The 17,877-nt window shown below is 51.3% G+C and overlaps 1 protein-coding gene across 3 annotated transcripts in view; it reads left to right on the top strand.

Moving 5' to 3' along the window:
• DTNB (dystrobrevin beta) overlaps positions 1–17,877 on the top strand; it is a 132,846-nt gene that overhangs the window by 98,225 nt on the left and 16,744 nt on the right. The window contains exon 11 of one of the 3 annotated variants that reach the window (XM_026844408.1): positions 8,318–8,369. The exons of the other annotated variants lie outside the window; for them this stretch is intronic. Within the exon in view, the coding sequence (XP_026700209.1) occupies positions 8,318–8,342 (25 nt within the window). The 3' untranslated portion in view covers positions 8,343–8,369. Of the gene's footprint in view, positions 1–8,317; positions 8,370–17,877 lie in introns of those variants that run through there. 3 annotated transcript variants of the gene reach the window in all.

Here is a 17,877-nt window from a genome sequence, read left to right as displayed (position 1 = left end):
CGGGGGACGAGGACAGTGCAACTCGAGTCAGGATTATCCACAGCAGGTACCTTGTGTTCCTTGCCTTGCCGAATACCAGGAGACAGGCTCGTGCAAAATATAAGCTTGGCACGGAACATTCTGGAGGATGGTCTCTGATGGAGGAGGTGAAGCAATCCTCCCCAGTTATGTTTCTCAGTTGCCCATTTAGTTCAAGCACACAGGAACAAATTCTTTATTACTAACAGAGCAAAGGAGAAGATACCAATATTGGCTTTATTGCCAAGTACCAGTATTGATCCTAAAGTACTTTTTACCTAAGGACACTTTTTGTTCATGTCAACATCTAGCAACTCACTCAGGATACATCTTTCGCATCATCATCTGCCAGCTGTGCTTTCGTTCCTCTGTGGGCAGGGTCTAGCCTACATATTCCCTTCGTCTGAGAAGGGGGATGCCACAGCACATGCTAGGACAGCCCCGGATCAAGCACTAATCCCAAGTAAGAGCAGGGCTGGCTCTTACCACCTGAGCCTTCTACTCGCTTTCTCGGCCACACAGACCTTATGCTTCAGTGCTGAGATCAAGAATAGTGGAACAGCATTTTTATATGCGATAACGAGGGGACACAAAATGAACAGCTTAGGGTAAGTAGGAATTAGTAAGGAAAGTGGTGTTGAAGGGAAACACTAATTAGATTATGGCAAAAGCTCAACATTGAAAAAAGCGGTTTAAGGGTACAAGAATTCATGCTGATACTGTCTCCTGTCACCCGTGATGACACGTAGCAGATGCTTAGGTAAGATTATTAGCAGTTAGTCACTAAGTCAGCAAGTCAGATTTTTCTCTTGGTTTTTGCACTGGCTCCTGCCTTGCAGCACTCCTCAGTTTCCTTCCTGATTTGCAGCATGTCCAGAGGCCACTGGTTCATAAATCCAGCATCCACAAGGGAGTTCTACAATTCAATTATGACCCATTTAAGAAAAATCTTCTGGTTTTATTGTAACATTCACCTGTTCACCTTCCTCATGCTATTGGAGGCTGTTCATATCCCACCCACTTCTAGCCTAAGAGTCCTTCTCTACTTAATTCTTCCTTGCACAGAAGGTAATCTGTGGCTCAGACCATGCTCGCTGTCCTTACCAGTACTCTTCTCCTTTCAGCATTTCTTTTTGATGTGGGGTGGGCAGAGCTGCACCTAATAGTCAAATCTGAGCCCCCTTTGATCTGCCAGTTCTATGTTCTTCTGGCTGTGTGAGCTGCAGGGATCTGCTCTTGTGAGCAGGAACCATCCCAAGGGCACACGACTAAGGTAAATCTTTCTCTTCTCTGAGCTGGGCAAGGATGTGCATAGATCTGGATTTGATCACAAGAATCCCAGAAATACTGGATATAGAAACTGCAGTGATCAAGGGAAACATAAATAGCTTTTCCACAGTGCTTCCCAGATTTGTATTTTGACTAATGAGGACATGATGCAATCAGCAACGCAGCTTTAGAATCAGCAACCCCCTTTGGCTCAGAGCATTTTTGTATTTATAAAGGAGCGAGGACTCTGTTGCTGTCTGTCGTCCAAGACAAGATCAGGTAGGCCAAAGCTAATTCAGGAATGAAGACGCTGAGAATTCCAACCTGTTTGGACACATGATGTGTCATCTGCCTCTGCGCACCCTGGAGTTGTCAGCTACCAGGGCTTGCTTAAAAACTTCCTCTTGAGAGTCAGTTGTCTGCTAACTCGGGTCTCGTACATCTGTAGAAGGGAGCTGAGGGAGAGCATCTGAAAGGACCAGAGGGTAACAAAAATGTCAGGGTAGGCTACGTCAGCCTTTGGGGACGATCCTTGGGCACGGTTACTAATGAACAGCCTACCAGCTGCTGGCAGGCGGCTTGGATTTTGACAAACATGCCAGTAACTAAAGATGACTTCCCATTTAAAACCACAGACCCGTTCTGTACTCTGACCCATGAGCCGTGCCCTCAGCGATTCACAGGCTACGCTGAGGTCACTCAGGATGAAGACCCCTATCAGCTCTCACACACACACACCTTACCAACCCAGCTAAGAGAAGAGGCTGGAATAAACATGGAATAAACACCAAAGGAACAGCCTGATGGCAGAATGTTCTTTGTGTCATCCTTGATCTACAGTTTGCTCTTCCTGAGAGCCGAGCCATTCGCAGAAGGGTGGAATGACACTAGACCAGGCCAGAACCAGCCCTTAGAAAGCCAACGATCGTCTTACTTCCAAGCATCACCTTCAGCCAGGCATCATGAGAACTCACGGGCAGCACATAGGTGGTAGATGTCATCATCTGTGGTCACCGTATGAGTCCCCACCTCCTGCCAGGGTCCTGCCTCATCCTCTTCAAGGATCCCACTTCCAGAATGCTGTTAGAACAGGTTACTTCTGCAGGAGTTCATGGGAGGAGGCTGCTTCTCTCTATCCTTGCTTATTCCCACGGAGGAATGGGGTATTTATCTTTTCCCGGAGCCAGGGGGAACGGACAGGCTTCCTCAGGTCCAGGTGGCAACGTTTGCCTCCATCATTCCAGCTCCTCAGGCTCTTGCAGAACGTTTCCTTCTCCATAACCGCTCACAAGCCCCTGGGGATATACCTGAGGCTCGCAGTGGGACCCCAACACATCTCCCAACAGGTCTTGTCCTCCCGACCCCGCTCAGTGCCTTGGTCCTTTGCACCTGGTTGTAGTGGCTACACCTGCCCAAGTCTGAGCAAGGTCAGTTTGTTTGTAATCACACGGCAGGGAGAAACGTGGGTGCTCGTCAGGGCTCCTGTCCTTGTTCGCTGAGGTTCTACAAGGAGCGATCAGCCAGAGCCATTCCGGACTGCAGGTGGTTCTCTCTCTGGGAGGTTTCCCTGCTGACTCTACAGACTTGAACTGCACCAAAAGTGCTTCTGAAGAAGCGCGGGTTATCTTCATCAGGCCGCGTCTACACAAACCAAAGAAACGCCGCTTTCCAGGTCTCACCTGATCCACCTAAAACCTTGGCTCGGATCAAGTATACTTATTTCAAAAATAATACGGGAACACTGCAAAATGGGTGAAACGAGCTGCAGAAGTATCTCAAAGCTGGGAGCGTGGTGCTAAAGGAGCCTTCGCTGCTCAGTTTATCAGGGAGGGTAGAGCTGGGGGTTGATTGCTAGGCTCCACACATTTATCTGTGGAAATATGTGGGGTGGTAGTGGGTCTCCAGCCTTGCACAGTCAGGTCCACAGCTCCTGGGTGAGCTCTGCCCGAGCCCTCAGGCCGGACGGGTGCAGGAGCTCTGCATCCGGGGGGGCACAAAGGCTGAAACACCTGGCTCTTGGCTTGAAAGAGGCTCAGTGTTTGTCTCAGCACAGGCCCATCCATTTGGGGGGGAATATTTCTGGGTGTTTGGAGAGTTTCAGCCTGAACCACCGTGTTGTTGAAGCGTTATTGGTTCATCTATCATCGAGTTTGTCAGGGGCACTTGTCTGTCTTGGCTTTGTATCCCCCATTTCTTTAAAGCTGGAAAATGTACAGGTGTCAGCAGTTAATGATAGAGTGAGCGAGGCAGGAGAAACGGGTTTTTCCCCCTTTGAAAATTTCTTATATTCCTATTTTGTCAGCTCACATATGTCTGATTACAGTGTTTTCCCCGAGATTTATTACAGTTACTGTTGCTCTAGGTTAATCCATGATGTAAAAGATCATCGCTGACTAAAATTAAGGGCCTCGTTTCCCTAGCTGGAGGCACTGTCACGTCTTGGCAGCATGAAATAAAGATATCAGGGTGGCTGAGGTTGCTTTGTGTGAGCTGAGCGGGGTTCGGAGCCGCATTTTAATGTGCCGAAGCTGTTCAAACTGGCCACTTTTCAGTGGCTTGGCTTCTTCCTGAAAGCCAGATTTGTTCCTAAAATTGACTCTGTTTTATATACCTGGAATAAATGATGGATGGAAACGTTAGAAGGTACATGTTTGCTGGTGTGTGGATGGAAAAATCATCCTAAAAACGGGAAGGATATGGCTCAACCTGTCTTTGAATGTCCTTAGTGCTGGAAAAAAAAAAAAAGAAATGGCATCAGCAAAGCACAAAGCATTTGCTATAAATATGTTTTCTTTCTGTGATGGTGATAGTATAACATGAACAAAAGGTAGGATCCTGCCTCAGTCCTTGCCATTCCGAAGAGCATTTTACAGCTTGTTTATATCCTCACCAAACTTTCTTCCTTCAGGCTAATATATTCCAGTTTGCACCAGTCGACTAATCCAAGAGAAAGGTTTTTTGGTTTGCTTTGCTTTCTTTCCCCAAAAGATGGAGCAAATAGGGATCAATTTATTTGAAGGCCAAGTTGGAAGGAATAGTGGATACTTGCTCGTGATTCTGTTGGAAAAAGAGAAGTGCTGCTGCAAATTTTTTAATTGCATTTACATACTGTGAGGAAGTTTCTGTTCGTGGGGTTACCTGTAGATGTGGGGGTAGGTATAGATGTACGTGTAGAGAGGGAGATACAGATAGAGATAGCAGTCTGGCTAGACACAGCCAGGCAGCTAAAGAGAACTTGAGTGGAGGCCCATACTGATTGATGTATGCAATTGGAAAAGCTTTTTTCGTGTGCTTCCTAATCCTGTTTCAACAAGGGAAGGAATTTGCATCAGCCCTGGCGTGGCCAGCAGGGACAGGGAAGGGATCTGAGCCCTGGGCTCGGCACTGGGGAGGCCGCCCCTCAATTCCTGGGCTCAGTTTGGGGCCCCTCACCCCAAAAAGGCCATTGAATGACTCGAGCGTGGCCAGAGAAGGGCAACGGAGCTGGGGCAGGGTCTGGAGCACAGGTCTGCTGCGGAGCGGCTGGGGGAACTGGGGGGGTTCAGTCTGGAGCAGAGGAGGCTGAGGGGAGACCTCCTGGCCCTCGGCAACTCCCTGCCAGGAGGGGGCAGAGAGGGGGGATGAGTCTCTGGAGCCAAGGAGCCAGCGCCAGGCCCCGAGGGAATGGCCTCAAGCTGCCCAGGGCAGGGTCAGGCTGGCTCTGAGGAAGGATTTCTGTGCAGAAGGGGCTGTTGGGCGTTGGAATGGGCTGCCCAGGGCAGGGGGGAGTCCCCGGGATCCCTGGAGGGGTTGAAGAGTCGGGCTGAGCCAGCGCTGAGGGATCTGGGGGAGTTGGGAACGGTCAGGGGGAGGGTCATGGTTGGGCTGGAGGAGCTGCGAGGGCTTTTCCAACCCGGATCATCCTGGGACTCTGTGAATTTAGTCATAATTGTGAATTGCACTAGATTATTGGTGAAAGCTGTCCTCGTTGCAGTTTTAATCTGCTGGTTGCAGATGCACACGTGGAGCGCGTGGGTCTCTCCAGGAGGCTCCCATTTCACCCCCGGGGATTCTCCATGACCGGGGCTACCCCGGAGCTGGCTGTGTCTGAGCTACAGAGCTACCCCAGAGCCACGGCTCCTCCATGCTGACCTCCACAAGAACAGTAAAGCCAGCATGCTTCCAGAAAATGTGTTACCACTCATGGAAGAGAGGCTGAAATTAGTGACTCTTGCCGTGGGAGAATGAGAGACTTTAACTTGTGCTTGACAGCTCTGGCCTCAAGAAACTGAGGCACTGATGCGGCAGCTGGAGGCAGAGTCGGGGTCTACCTGGGGGGGGAAAGGCTGAGGGCAGCAGGGCCAGGGGGGGATTCTCCCCCTCTGCTCCGCTCTGGGAGACCCCCCTGCAGGGCTGGGTCCAGCTCAGGGGCACCAACAGCAGAAGGACACGGACCTGCTCCAGCGGGGCCAGAGGAGGCCACGGAGATGCTGGGGGGGCTGGAGCCCCCCTGTGAGGACAGGCTGGGAGAGTTGGGGGGTTCAGCTGGAGGAGAGAAGGCTGCGGGGAGACCTTAGAGCGGCCCCCCAGGGCTGAAAGGGGCTGTGGGAAAGGGGGGGGACACGTCATCAGGGTGGAGGGATAGGAAGAGAGGGAACAGTTTTAAACTGACAGAGGGGAGATTTAGATGAGATCTGAGGCAGCAATTGTTCCCTGTGAGGGGGGTGAGGCCCTGGCACAGGCTGCCCAGAGAAGCTGTGGCTGCCCCCTCCCTGGAAGGGCTCAAGGCCAGGTTGGACGGGGCTTTGGGCAACCTGGGCTGGTGGAAGGTGGCCCTGCCCGGGGCAGGGGGGGGCACTGGAGGGGCTCTGAGGTCCCTTCCCACCCAAACCAGTCTGGGTCTCTGATTGCTGTGACAGGCAGGACGGGGCCCAGCTGCCCTGCGAAGCTTCTCGCTCTCCCAGGACACAGCGAGCACCAGCACTCAGCAGCGGTCAGGATGGAAACCTCTTTCTGTGATTTCCTGCTGTTAAAATCATGAAAATAACCTCCCTCTGGCAACTGTTTCATTCGAAATAAGTCTGAGCTGAAAGAACAGGATTTTAATGCCTGAGCTCAGTTTTTTGTGAACTAAAAAGTGAAAAACAAACCCACCACAGGAGCCCCATGAACGTTCCTCTCCACGCACATCGCTCAGAGGAACTTCCATCGTTTCCAGCCTCCTCCTCCTCCTCTGCTTTCAGTGGGAAAATATCCAGAGGGGCAATGAACTCCCCAGATCCCACCATTTCAGTAACTGTATTCTGCACGAGGCAGGGAGCTTTCTGTCGTCTCTAAAATGCTGTAGACAGAATGAGGTCAGAAAAAGTTTTTTCTAGTAAGCGGAGAGCTCTGGGAACAGAAGTGTAGCCGTGGCCACGCACAGCTGTGGAATTTTTTCACATTTACATATGTAACATCACAATTTGGATATTTTTCATCCTGCAAAAATGGAAGTTTCCAAAGGAAAAAAGCAGATGGGTTCTACGGCATGTTGGCATTTGGTAGCATGGCACCAGATGCGGGAGACAGATGTTCTGCACCTTTACTGAGACATTTACAGCGGGGAAATTTCACTGCAACCTTGCCTGTAATTGTTACCTATGATACAGCAACGCCCAGTATTTCTCTGCTCTTTACAACCAACGAGCCTTTCTACAGAAATGGAGACAGTTTTGTCTCTTCTAGAGGGCTGAGCCAAGCCCATTAAACGTTATTTGGTTTAGCTAATTTATTTTAAATTACTTCAGGAATAGATTTTTTTTTTTTCCTTTCTGTTGTGGTCAGTGTGCACGATTCTTGCAGTAATTCTGTTCCCAAAGACAACCTGTCCCCAATTAGCTTAATGACTTGATCGCCCAGCAGCCGTGGTCAGGCTGTGCGGCAGCTTTCACGTCGCGGATCCATGTTAGAGTTTAAACGCGTTGTAGTTCGGTCTTGTCGGTGTTCATAGTATGCCAAAGGACGGATGAATCGTTCTGTTTTTTTCCCAAGAGGTTTATATGCGTCTCTCTTGCCATTATGGGTCCTGCAAACGTGTTGGAGTGACAATCAGCAGAACTGCTCCGTTGTCTGGGGCTGCGCTGCCCGCAGCGGGCTCCCTGCCTGGTTGCTGTGGACAGAGACACTGTCCCGGGGGTGACAGAGCAGGCCTGATTCCCGCTCACCTCAGGAGGAGAACAGTCGAGCGGTGCCTGTTTTCTTTCCTGTTGACCACAGAGGGAGTGCAGGCTGACATTCAGAAGCCTCCAGTAGTGTGTGTTCAGGGAGGCAAAAGGTTCTCCCGTGGTCTGAGAAGGGTTTCTGAACTAGAAGTGCTTTTCAACAACCTACCCTGCAAAAGCAGTTATCGTACTCGCTACCTAGAATACCACAAAATATCCCATTCTTTTTTTTTTTTTTTTCCTGATTTCTACAGCTAAGGAGCCTGGAGACTGTAGACATTGCATTCCGTCAGGTGAAGCATGTTCTTACAGCCTGAAAAGAAAATTATTTGCGGCTTAAGAACGAAAGTTGAAAAGAATGTAATGTCACCTGGCTAGCCAACATTCAAAAGCCTTTTTTTCCTATCTGAGAGGTTTTATTGCCACTAACTCTAACTTGGATGTTTTTTCAGTCTTCTGCCCCTCATGTCACTGATTGTCTGCTCTTCCCGGTCCCCCGGCCTCCTCCTGCCTGTACCTTTGTTTGTCCTTGTTTACCTTTGCTGTCTCCAGCACCTCTGATTACTCCCCTGGGATCTGTCCCTCCCTGGGTTTGCAATGTACGCACAACTGGGTAGTTTCCAGCTTTTTGATCAGACCTCCAGAAACTTTCCTCTGCCTTCAGCTCTGCACTGATGTTTTTCATAGCTGTGTCACTGATGCTGTCCCTTGGGGGTTTTTTAAGTTCTGTAACCCAGAGTGATTTTTATTTGCTTGGCTGGCTTAATTTATCTTCTGACTATTTCCAGTGTGCCTTTTTTCTCCTTTGTTGCCATGTCCACATTCATCTCTCTGACATTTATTTCCAGCTGCCCAGTCACCAATTCCACCTGAAAGTGACTGAAACTGTTCTTGTCCTCTTTGCCATTTTTCTTAGACACAGGTGGAGTATATTTGTTTTCTTATATTCTGCTCCTTAGAGCTGTGTGACCTCAAGAGATCCAAGATCCATTTTAGCCGTAATTTCATCCACAAAAAGGTTTTGGGGAAGGAGAGTCCAGTAGCAGGATCCTGGGTGGATTGAGGCATCGGGCACTGTCTGGATTGGAGCTGGGGGGGTCCGGCCTCTTTGCACCGAATACCTCACATATCCCTACGTAACACCAAAATAGGCTTTGTTTCTAGATAAGGGATAAAAATATCTCTTTGCTTAGAGACAAGGAAGATCCCAGCTCACACGTAACCTTGCTCAGTGAAGATGTGACAGTTCTTCACAACAAGATGAAAGAGAAAGGGAGAGCAGCGAGGAAGGAGGGGTGAGGACAAGGGTCAGCAGACCAAACCAGCCCAACAATTTCAGACAGAAAAATCCGTGTTTCAGGACTTATTCTTTAAGCTGATATCTTGATGCCTTTAGGTATTTGTTTTTAACCTGTGGTTTAAGATCCTCTGGGTGTAGTTGTGGGATGTGGGTTAGGAGGGAGGTGCGTTAGGTGGAGAGTTTGATGGGGAGGAAAAAACACCCAGAAAGCACCTGCGAGGGAGACGGTTACACTGCTCTGAAGTGGCTGAAAGATTCAAGATGAAGAGGCACATAGGTGAATGAAATAGAAAAGAACTCCTGGTTTGGGAAGGTGGGTGTGGAAGGCGTTCTGTCCTGCTGGGGGGGGTGCGGGCTCTGCGGGTACCGGCGGCGCTCCGCGGAGCCGGGGGCAGCGCCTGGGCCAGGGACCTGCAGGAGCAGCTCTGCTGAGCCCCGGCGCTGCTCTGAGGGGGTCTTCTGCTCCAGCTCCGTCCTGAAGGCTTGCTCTGCCTGGACAGCACTTCTCCCATCAGCCACTTTCACCTCTCTGCAGTTTGTCCCCTTCTCCAGTAGCGCTGCTTCACTTTATCTTCGATGCTGCCGCTGAAGTAACCTTTCTCATTCGTCCCAGTTCTTCCTCCCGCGGGTCTGTGATGGGTTTTGCAGTGACTTTGTTGGAGTCCAGCTGCTGTGACAGGACTGCTGGGCACAGCAGAGCCAGAAGGGAAGGCAGTGGGCAGCAGCCTGTCCCGCAGCAGCACCCTGCGGGTCCTCTCAGGATTTGGACCTGCTCTCTATCGCCTTTCTCATCACATTCAAACACTTGGTTTCTCCTTCAGTTCTTTTTCACTCCATTTTGCCTACACTTTATCTTTTTTTTTTTTTCCCCCTAGCTACCTGATCTTTGTCTGCTCTGAGATTTGTCAGCCTAGTTCACCTCAGTGTTCATCTTACAAAGTCACAAAAACTGTGACCCGTTGAGGTTGGAAGGAGCCTCCTGAGATCATCGGATCCACCCCTGCTCTAGCAGGGCCAGCCCGGGGAGGTTGCCCAGAGCTGCGTCCGGTTGGGTATTTAATATCTCTGCAGGCTCTCTGGGCAACCTGTGCCAGTGTTCGATAGTAAAAAAAATAGTAAAAAAAAAAAGGGGGGTTTGTATTTGGGTGGAATTTCTGATTTTGTGCCGGTGGCACCGCGGGCAGAGCCGGGCTCCCTCCCCGCTCCCTCCCCGCGGGTGTTTGCAGACACGGAGTCACCCCCTGAGCCTCCCCTGCTCCGGGCTGAGCAGCCCCAGGTCCCTCAGCCTCTCCCCACAGCAGAGCTGCCCCCGTCCTTCCGCGCCCCGGGCCCCTCGCCGGGCTCTCTCCAGTCTGTCCCTGTGCCCCGGCACTGGGGAGCGCTGGGCCCAGCCCTGCCGTGGTGGGGGCAGAGGCCGAGCCCCATCCCCTCCCTCAGCCTGTGGAGGATGATGCTGATACTTTCCTTTTTGTTCAAGTCGGCGGTTTTTACGCTTCCACATGTTCTGCCGTGTGTTTGGTACAAATTTCCCGATTAAGATGTTGATTTTTTCAAAGTCACTGAGCAGCAGCCCACATACCCAAAGGGTTTTATCACTGCTGTCCTCTCGCAGCACTTTGCTGGCTCCTCGTCCCTCCCTGTCCTGTATCTGCTTTAACTCCAAGTGGTTTCATCCTGTATTCCCTGCTTTAGCGATGCCCACCTGCTATGCTGCTGCTCTTGGACTGCATTGCATTTCCCTGTATAACAACATCGTGAGATTTTCAGCTTGGTTATAGGCCCCGTCGTCTCTCCTGCGTGTGATAGCTGGAGGAGGGGGGTCTGAAGCCATGAAAAAGTTGTTTTAGACCGTTCAAGGAATGTGGTGGCTTCCCCACGACTCTAAATCTTGAAGCCAGCTTGCATCACTGAACAGAGTGCTGCAAGTCGGTCAGAGGCATGGCTTTGGTTCAGAAACGACTGTGCTAAATTTCATTGTCTGCATTATGCAGAGAATGGGGGCAATTATCCTTTTTTGACCTTAACATCTATTTAAATCAATCGTGGGGGAAAGTAATGTGACAGAAAACAAGACACTCCTCGAGATTATATCCTGACAGCTCTGTCAAAGGCTCTTTCTCGTCTCGGTAGCCAGAGTGGCACCGTGCAATTTTGTAAAGATTTACAAAGTTCTGAGCCAGAATAATAGACATTTGCAGGGATTTCTTGCTGTAAATTACCGGATTTAAAATAAATTGTCTATTTTACTTGGCTTTCCAGGTAGATTTTCAGAACAGAAATTGAGACGCCAAAAGCATCATTTAAATACCCGAGTAATGTATTGAGTTGCTCATAAAGCTGCGGAGCCAAGTCCTAGTGTGTAAAATTTGGGGCAGGAGCCAACGGACCCTGCGAAGCTCGTCCTCACCCGCGTGCAGTTCCGTGGTCGAGCCCCAGGCACGGCTGAGCCCCCAGACCCAGAGCTTCAGCCATCACCCCCGAGAGAAGCGGCACGGGAGGAGCCTCCTGCACCTCTGTGCAGGTTCCTCTGACCTTGGTTTTCTCTTCCCACTAAATATTGCCTCCCTTCTTCCCTCAGGAGGAGCACGAGGGACGTTATTTCTTGCTGTCTGTTGACTGTTGCTTTGCACGGTGTAACCCGGTTTTGTGCACGGTGGCTGTTGTCATATGGAAAGTGTGGGGAACATGCCACAAAATCACCTTTTGATGCCGCTTTGAAGAATTCAGTTCCAGCATGTGGCTCGCTGGGGGGGGAGGAGGTATTTTGTCCTTGATACCATCTTCTGAAAACTGAAATTCTGTAGTTATAGCACAGTTCTGAATTTCTCCACCAGGGATTTCTTCATTTTTTTAAAAAAAAAGCAGAGCAAAAGGAGCCCTCAGCAGTGTGTTTGACCACTGCCCAAATTCAGGCCACGTTAAGGGCCAGGTATGATTCTGGGAGACATCTGAAACCTGTCTTGAAAGATGTAGATACGACTCAAGGGGTGGGGTAAACAGACAGTAACTTTCTAAAGGTGTTTTTTCAACAGTTGAACTTTCCCAGACTTCAGGTTTTCAGGGTGGTCTCAGAGAGGTGAAAATACAGCTGTGGCTGCATCTCCAGCAGAAACACCCCAAAATGTCCCTGTCCCCAGCATCCAGCACCGCTGCCTGTCGGCCTTTTTCTGTACGGGCAAGGAACTGAGCCACTTAGATTTTACTCATGAAAAAAAAAAGAAAAAAAAAAAGGAGAAAGGAGAGGGGGTGGTGTTGTGGTGTCAAGAGATGACATTGCTGTTTTTCTGTTCTCAGGCTATATAAAGAAGTATTTTTACTGAAATACGTGCCTGAAAGTCGAAGGGGATACCTTCAGATTCCTGAACACGTTATAAAACAATCAGTCTGTACCCACATAGAGGGGTAGGGAATAAAAATAGCTGACATGTCTATGTGGGGAACAAACCATGTCAAAGAATGGAAATTGAGTGGCTCTGCCTGGGTGGGTGGCCTCGTGAAGGAGGGGGAAGCACTGATTCAGAATGTATTGACTCATAAAGCTTTTGACACTATCCCAGATGGTATTTTCATAAATAAACTAGGTAAATGTGGACTGCTTGGAACTGCTGTTATGTGGGTGCAACACCAGTTGAAAAATTGCAGTCAGAGAAAGAAAATATCAATATTTTCCTGCCAAAGCAGGAGCACGTGTCAGGTGGGATCCCACGGGCTCTGCTCCCAGCTCAGCGTTACTCAGTTGATGTCTTGGCAGCTTGAGTGATGAAACAGGGCAGAGGCACACGTGAATGTCACCCTGACGCTGCCAGAGAGGTCCTGGGGACAGGACACAGCAGTGGCTGTAGGATGAAGGGAGTCGGGTTTAAACTGAGAGGGGAGATTCAGTTTAGATCTAAGGCAGCAATTGTTCCCTGTGAGGGGGGTGAGGCCCTGGCACAGGCTGCCCAGAGAAGCTGTGGCTGCCCCCTCCCTGGAAGGGCTCAAGGCCAGGTTGGACGGGGCTTTGGGCAACCTGGGCTGGGGGAAGGTGGCCCTGCCTGGGGCAGGGGGGGGCACTGGAGAGGCTTTGAGGTCCCTTCCCACCCAAACCAGTCTGGGATTCGATGATTCTCCAGAGGACATGCCTGAAATTCAGAATGGTCCTGCAGATCAGTAAACAGAAATTAATGAAGACAGCTTTGAGCGACAGAAAATAAAATAAAATGCATGAATAAGGAGTGGAGAATGACCGACTAGATGGGCCTGTTGCTAAAAAGTGTCCACAGTGGGTTAGAGGCCGAATGCAAACCAACAAAGTTCCCGTGACAAGGGGGTGATGACGGGCTTGGGTTTGTAGTAAGGGGAGCACCAGGCCTGGGGCAGCTCAGTGAGTCAGTGGCTTCCACCCGATGTGGTCTTGACTTCTGGGCAGCAGGTGCTAACTAGGGGGGTTGTAGACACATCCCAAGTCCCAAAGCAGCTGATGGCGTTGAGAACTTGACCTTTTGGAGAAGGGCAGTCCCCTGCCTGGGCAGAGCTCTTGCAGTGATCCCCTCGGGCAGGGGGTTGGCGAGAGGACTCAGCGTCCGCCCGGGGAGCGTTGGGGAGCAGCACCAGCTTCGGTCCTCAGCGGTGCAGGTTTCCGATGAGGGGTGGAAACCGCCGGTCTTGAGGTTGGGTAAGTGCTGCGGGTCCGTTTCCGAGCAGGTCAGGCAGTGCCGCGGTGCGCTGCCGAGGAACAGGTTAGGAAAGGATCTGCTCTCCCATCCCCTCGATCCCCCTTTGAGGAGAAGGATGGGCTGGAGCCCCCCCGAGGTCCTTCCCATGTCACAGCTCTAGTAAATTAAATGAGCGAGCCGTAGAGGCAGCCTGATTGACGTGGGTTTAAGGAGTATATCCAAGTGTGTGCGGTGAAACTGCTTTGAGTAGAACATCCACGTCAAGTCCACCAGCAGTATGGCCGGAGCAACATGGAGAAACGATTCACAAGTTTTTGTTATTTTTGTCTTGCTGAGAATCATTTAGCAAATTCTGCCCAAATTCACATTTGGCTTGGGCTCCTTCAGAGTTGCCTCTTGACATATAAGTGATTCACTGGGAAAAAAAAAAAAAAGAAGAGAGGGTCAGAACTGTGTTTATCAAGGCCAGGGAGGAGAATTTGTCCTACTGAACCCACAGGACTGTGAGCGTGTCCCTGGGAGCTGTGTCAGGGCGCGGGGTGCGGCGGGGCCGGGCAGAGCTGGGTGCTGGCGGGGTGACGGCCCAAAACGAGCCGGTAATGAAGGTGGAGCTGGGCTCCGGGCAGCGGAGACGTGACGGGGTTTTTTCTCATCCAAAGAAGAGAAAAGCCTCAGGAGAGTTTTAATTCAGTGCTAACCGACGGTATGGAATGGCCTTGAATATACAGAGTGCCCACAGGCAAACCCCAAACCCCAGAAATGTGGAGGTTGAGGGTTGGAAACACTCAAACATCTGCAAGCAAGCGAATACAGAGTGACAGCGCGTGATGTCCCTGGATGAGGCGGGGACAGGGAGGGAGACCAGTCGGCAGCCTGGGGGTGCCATGGGGAGAAGTGAGAAGTGTCTGGGAGCAGGGAGATGGTGATCCCAGGCTCAGCCCAGGCGATCCCAGGCTCAGTCCAGGTGATCCCAGGCTCAGTCCAGGCGATCCCAGGCTCTCAGTCCAGGTGATCCCAGGCTCAACCCAGGTGATCCCAGGCTCAACCCAGGCCATCACAACTCAGCCCAGGCGATGCTTGGCTGAGCCCAGGTGATCCCAGCTCAGCCCAGGCAATCCTAGCTCAGCCCAGGTGATCCCCAGCTAACCCAGGTGATCCCAGCTCAGCCCCGGAGACCCCCAGCTAAACCCAGGCCATTCCAGGCTCAGCCCAGGTGATCCCTGGCTCAATCCAGGTGATCCCAGCTCAGCCCAGGTGATCCCTGGCTGAGCCCAGGCAATCCCAGCTCAGCCCAAGTGATGCTTGGCTGAGCCCAGGAGATCCCCAGCTGAACCCAGGTGATCTCAGCTCAGCCCAGAAGAGATCCCCAGCTGAACCCAGGTGATCTCAGCTCAGCCCAGAAGCAATCCCCAGCTGAACCCAGGCCATTCCAGGCTCAGCCCAGGCAATGCTCAGCTCAGGCCAGGCAATCCCAGCTCAGCCCTGGCCATCCCCAGCTCAGCCCAGGGGTCCTCAGCCCAGCACACACCTCACTCAGTGTTCCCAGCACGTGCGTGTCCCCGAGTGAAGCCCCACGTGAGCAGCGGGCAGGCGGCGGCGCTGGGAGCGGTTGGGGCTCCGCGGTGCCGTGGGGCTGCCAGGAGACACGAGGTGTTGGGGGGCGATGCTGTGGGTTCGGACATGTGCTGCCGAGCGTGTGGCTGGGTGGGGTGGGGAAGCAGAGGGATGTCCCAAACAATTCGACACCTTTTCTGAGGCCAACGTGACACGAATTTTTAAGATACGTGTAGGTTTGTGGTTTCTTTTCCCGTCCTGTCCTCACGCTGTCCGGTGTTGCTCCTACCTTTCGCCATCCACTGCTGCTCGGGTGTGAATTCACCCCCTCCAGCTGCTGGGAATGAGCACTGAGTGCTGCACAAACCTGCCGGGGGTTTTATTCTGACAAAGCTGACACAGAATTAAGCTTGTCCATGGTGATCTCCAGCTTTCCTAGAGGAGCTGAATTCAGTAAAAGGCAAGTCCTTTGGAAATGAGAGGTAAAGGGACGTGTCAGCGTAACTTAGGTTCTGCTTGCTTTGGGTAACGAGGCAGCGCTGCCCCCGTGGCTCTGCTTTAGGCGACGAGCAGGCTCTGCCTTTGGCAAAGAGAGGGCACGTGTGGCCGGGAAGGCACCAGGACAGTGGATACGAGCTTAAGGCTTTTTTTTAGTCCACAAAGCTTGTGTTTATGTGAGCTCTGCAGGCCAGGATTACCTACACTAGCTTTATTTTAATACATCTTTCTCGCTGGGATAGCAGCACACATACCGACAGGATTTTTACAGTGCCCCGGTGCAAGCCACCACTTCCTCCTGCCCACCCCACTCAGACGTTCTCCTCGAGAGGAGCTGGCAGAGCCTGCCCAGCACAGCGATGGGTTCTCCCCAGGATGCAGCTGCTTTTGGTGACAGATTTACCAGGAGCAGTGTGGGCTTCCCTCCCTGCGACCCTCTTCCTCCTGCTCTCCTCTAATCAAAACCCTGGTCTGACCGTCCCTGTACTCTTCCCATTATTCCACAGAGCTGCACCTAAAATAGCAAAGCGGCCAGAATACCTGCAGGGGACTCCCGCTGACTTAGTGCCGTCCTGGAAGGAGGCCGGCAGCGTGTCCCTTAATTCTGCATTTTGTGCCTTTCGGGGGCTGCTGAGCGATGTGCCGGAGGGGGCTGGGGTCCCACCGGGCAAGAAACGTGAGTGGAAAATCAGAGACGTGCTAGGAACAGCGTTCAGACTCACGTTAATTTAATCTAACTCGTTTTTCTTCCCAAACCAGGAATGCTAATGGTTGTTCAAGCCCTTGCCATTTCGAGTTTAAAATGTGGTCACTTCTGCTGGGCTTTTTTCTTTTCAGAAGAGCACGTGTAATGAGTTATAATGAAAAAGGTCCTGGAATCTTAATTGTTGTGGTTGCAGCAATGTGCCTGCTATAAAGCACATCGAAAATAAAGCTTTTCAGCACTTGCCAGTAGTCAGCCTTCACGAAGTGTAGATTACTTAAAATTCTTCTAATGTTAAGTCTCTCTCTTATTACAAACCCATTATTACAAAGGTTGCTAGTCGCCCGGAGGGGTTGATGTGGGTAATTCCATTTTGCTGCTTTTTTAATAAGGTCTTACTCTGCTTCTGGCAGACTTCTCTGACATGTTGCTGCACATAGCACAGAAGAAAAGAGTTTGTATGTCTGAAAAATGTGAAATCTGTTTTCATAGCATCACTATATTGGTGCTGAAAGCAATAAACGCCGTGTTTAGAAAAGCTGCTGGAACAAACACTTCCTGGACGTGTGTGGGGAAGGAATTAAGGGCGGTTTGTAAGTTGGAAGAGCGGCTTGAAAACCTGACAGAGAAACGAGAAACAGAATTTCTTGTACACTTGTATTTCAGGAGTGTGTCATGCTAAAATAACAGCCATCGGTGTTTGGGGGTCATTTTTTAGGTAGCAGCGTGATCGCGTCTCTGGTCCGGACTTCCCATCTCCCAGCAGAGCTCTCTCCCCGCGCCCGCAGCACTTCTCCGGGGAAGCAACCTGTGTGCCTCTGCTGGGGGCAAGGAAAGCATGCTGCCTTTGTGGGCAATGCTAGGGGTGGAAAAGAGAGCCCTGCCCTTCTGCATTCACTCAGGGGGGTGGGATGTTGCTGTCGCAAGCATGGTAGAAACCAGCACGTTTTAACTGGAACATACGGACAAATATTTATGTGGGATTTGCGGAGAGGCTGGGGCTGGGCTCTGCTCCCAGGGGATCAGGGACAGGACAAGAGGGAACGGCTGGAAACTGCCCCAGGGGAGGGTCAGGCTGGGCAGGAGGAGAAAATGTTTCCCAGCAAGAGTGGTGCGAGAGTGGAACAGGCTGCCCAGGGAGGGGGGAGTCCCCATCCCTGGGGGGGTTTCAGGGCCGTTGGGATGAGCTGTGGGGGATGTGGGGTAGGGGAGAGCTTTGTAGAGTCGGGCTGAGGGTTGGACTCGATGATCCCGAGGGGCTTTTCCAGCCTGAGTGACTCTGGAATTATTTCTTGTATTCAGTCTCTGGTCATAGAAATATTCAAACCTATAGCAGCTTTATTTCTTTGAGTCCTCAAAATGAAAAAATATTCCGTCATTTAATGAACCCCCGTTAAGAGGTAGTTCTGTTGGTGCTGACCACTACTTTTTAATTTTTTTATCACTTTCCTTAAATTATTATTTGGTGGGGCTGTATTATGAGAGGAAGAGAAGAGACTGGGCGCTCTCAGGGCTGAATTTAGACACATTCGGGGGGACCGGGGGAGCCCTGCGGCGGCAGGAGGGTGAGCTCCCGTCAGCCCCACGCCGCAGCGGCACTGGGGGGCTCAGTGCTGGGGGGCTCGGTGGCCGTGGGGACCGTGGGTCCTGCCGGAGAGGTCACTGCTGCGGGCGGGCGCAGGCTCCCTGGTGCTGCTG

The sequence above is a fragment of the Athene cunicularia genome (assembly GCF_003259725.1).
Source record: "Athene cunicularia isolate RWA chromosome 3 unlocalized genomic scaffold, athCun1 chr3_part1, whole genome shotgun sequence".
NCBI lineage: Eukaryota > Metazoa > Chordata > Aves > Strigiformes > Strigidae > Athene > Athene cunicularia.
Note: the sequence above shows the minus strand (reverse complement) of the source record. Positions and strands in the feature narration are given on the sequence as shown.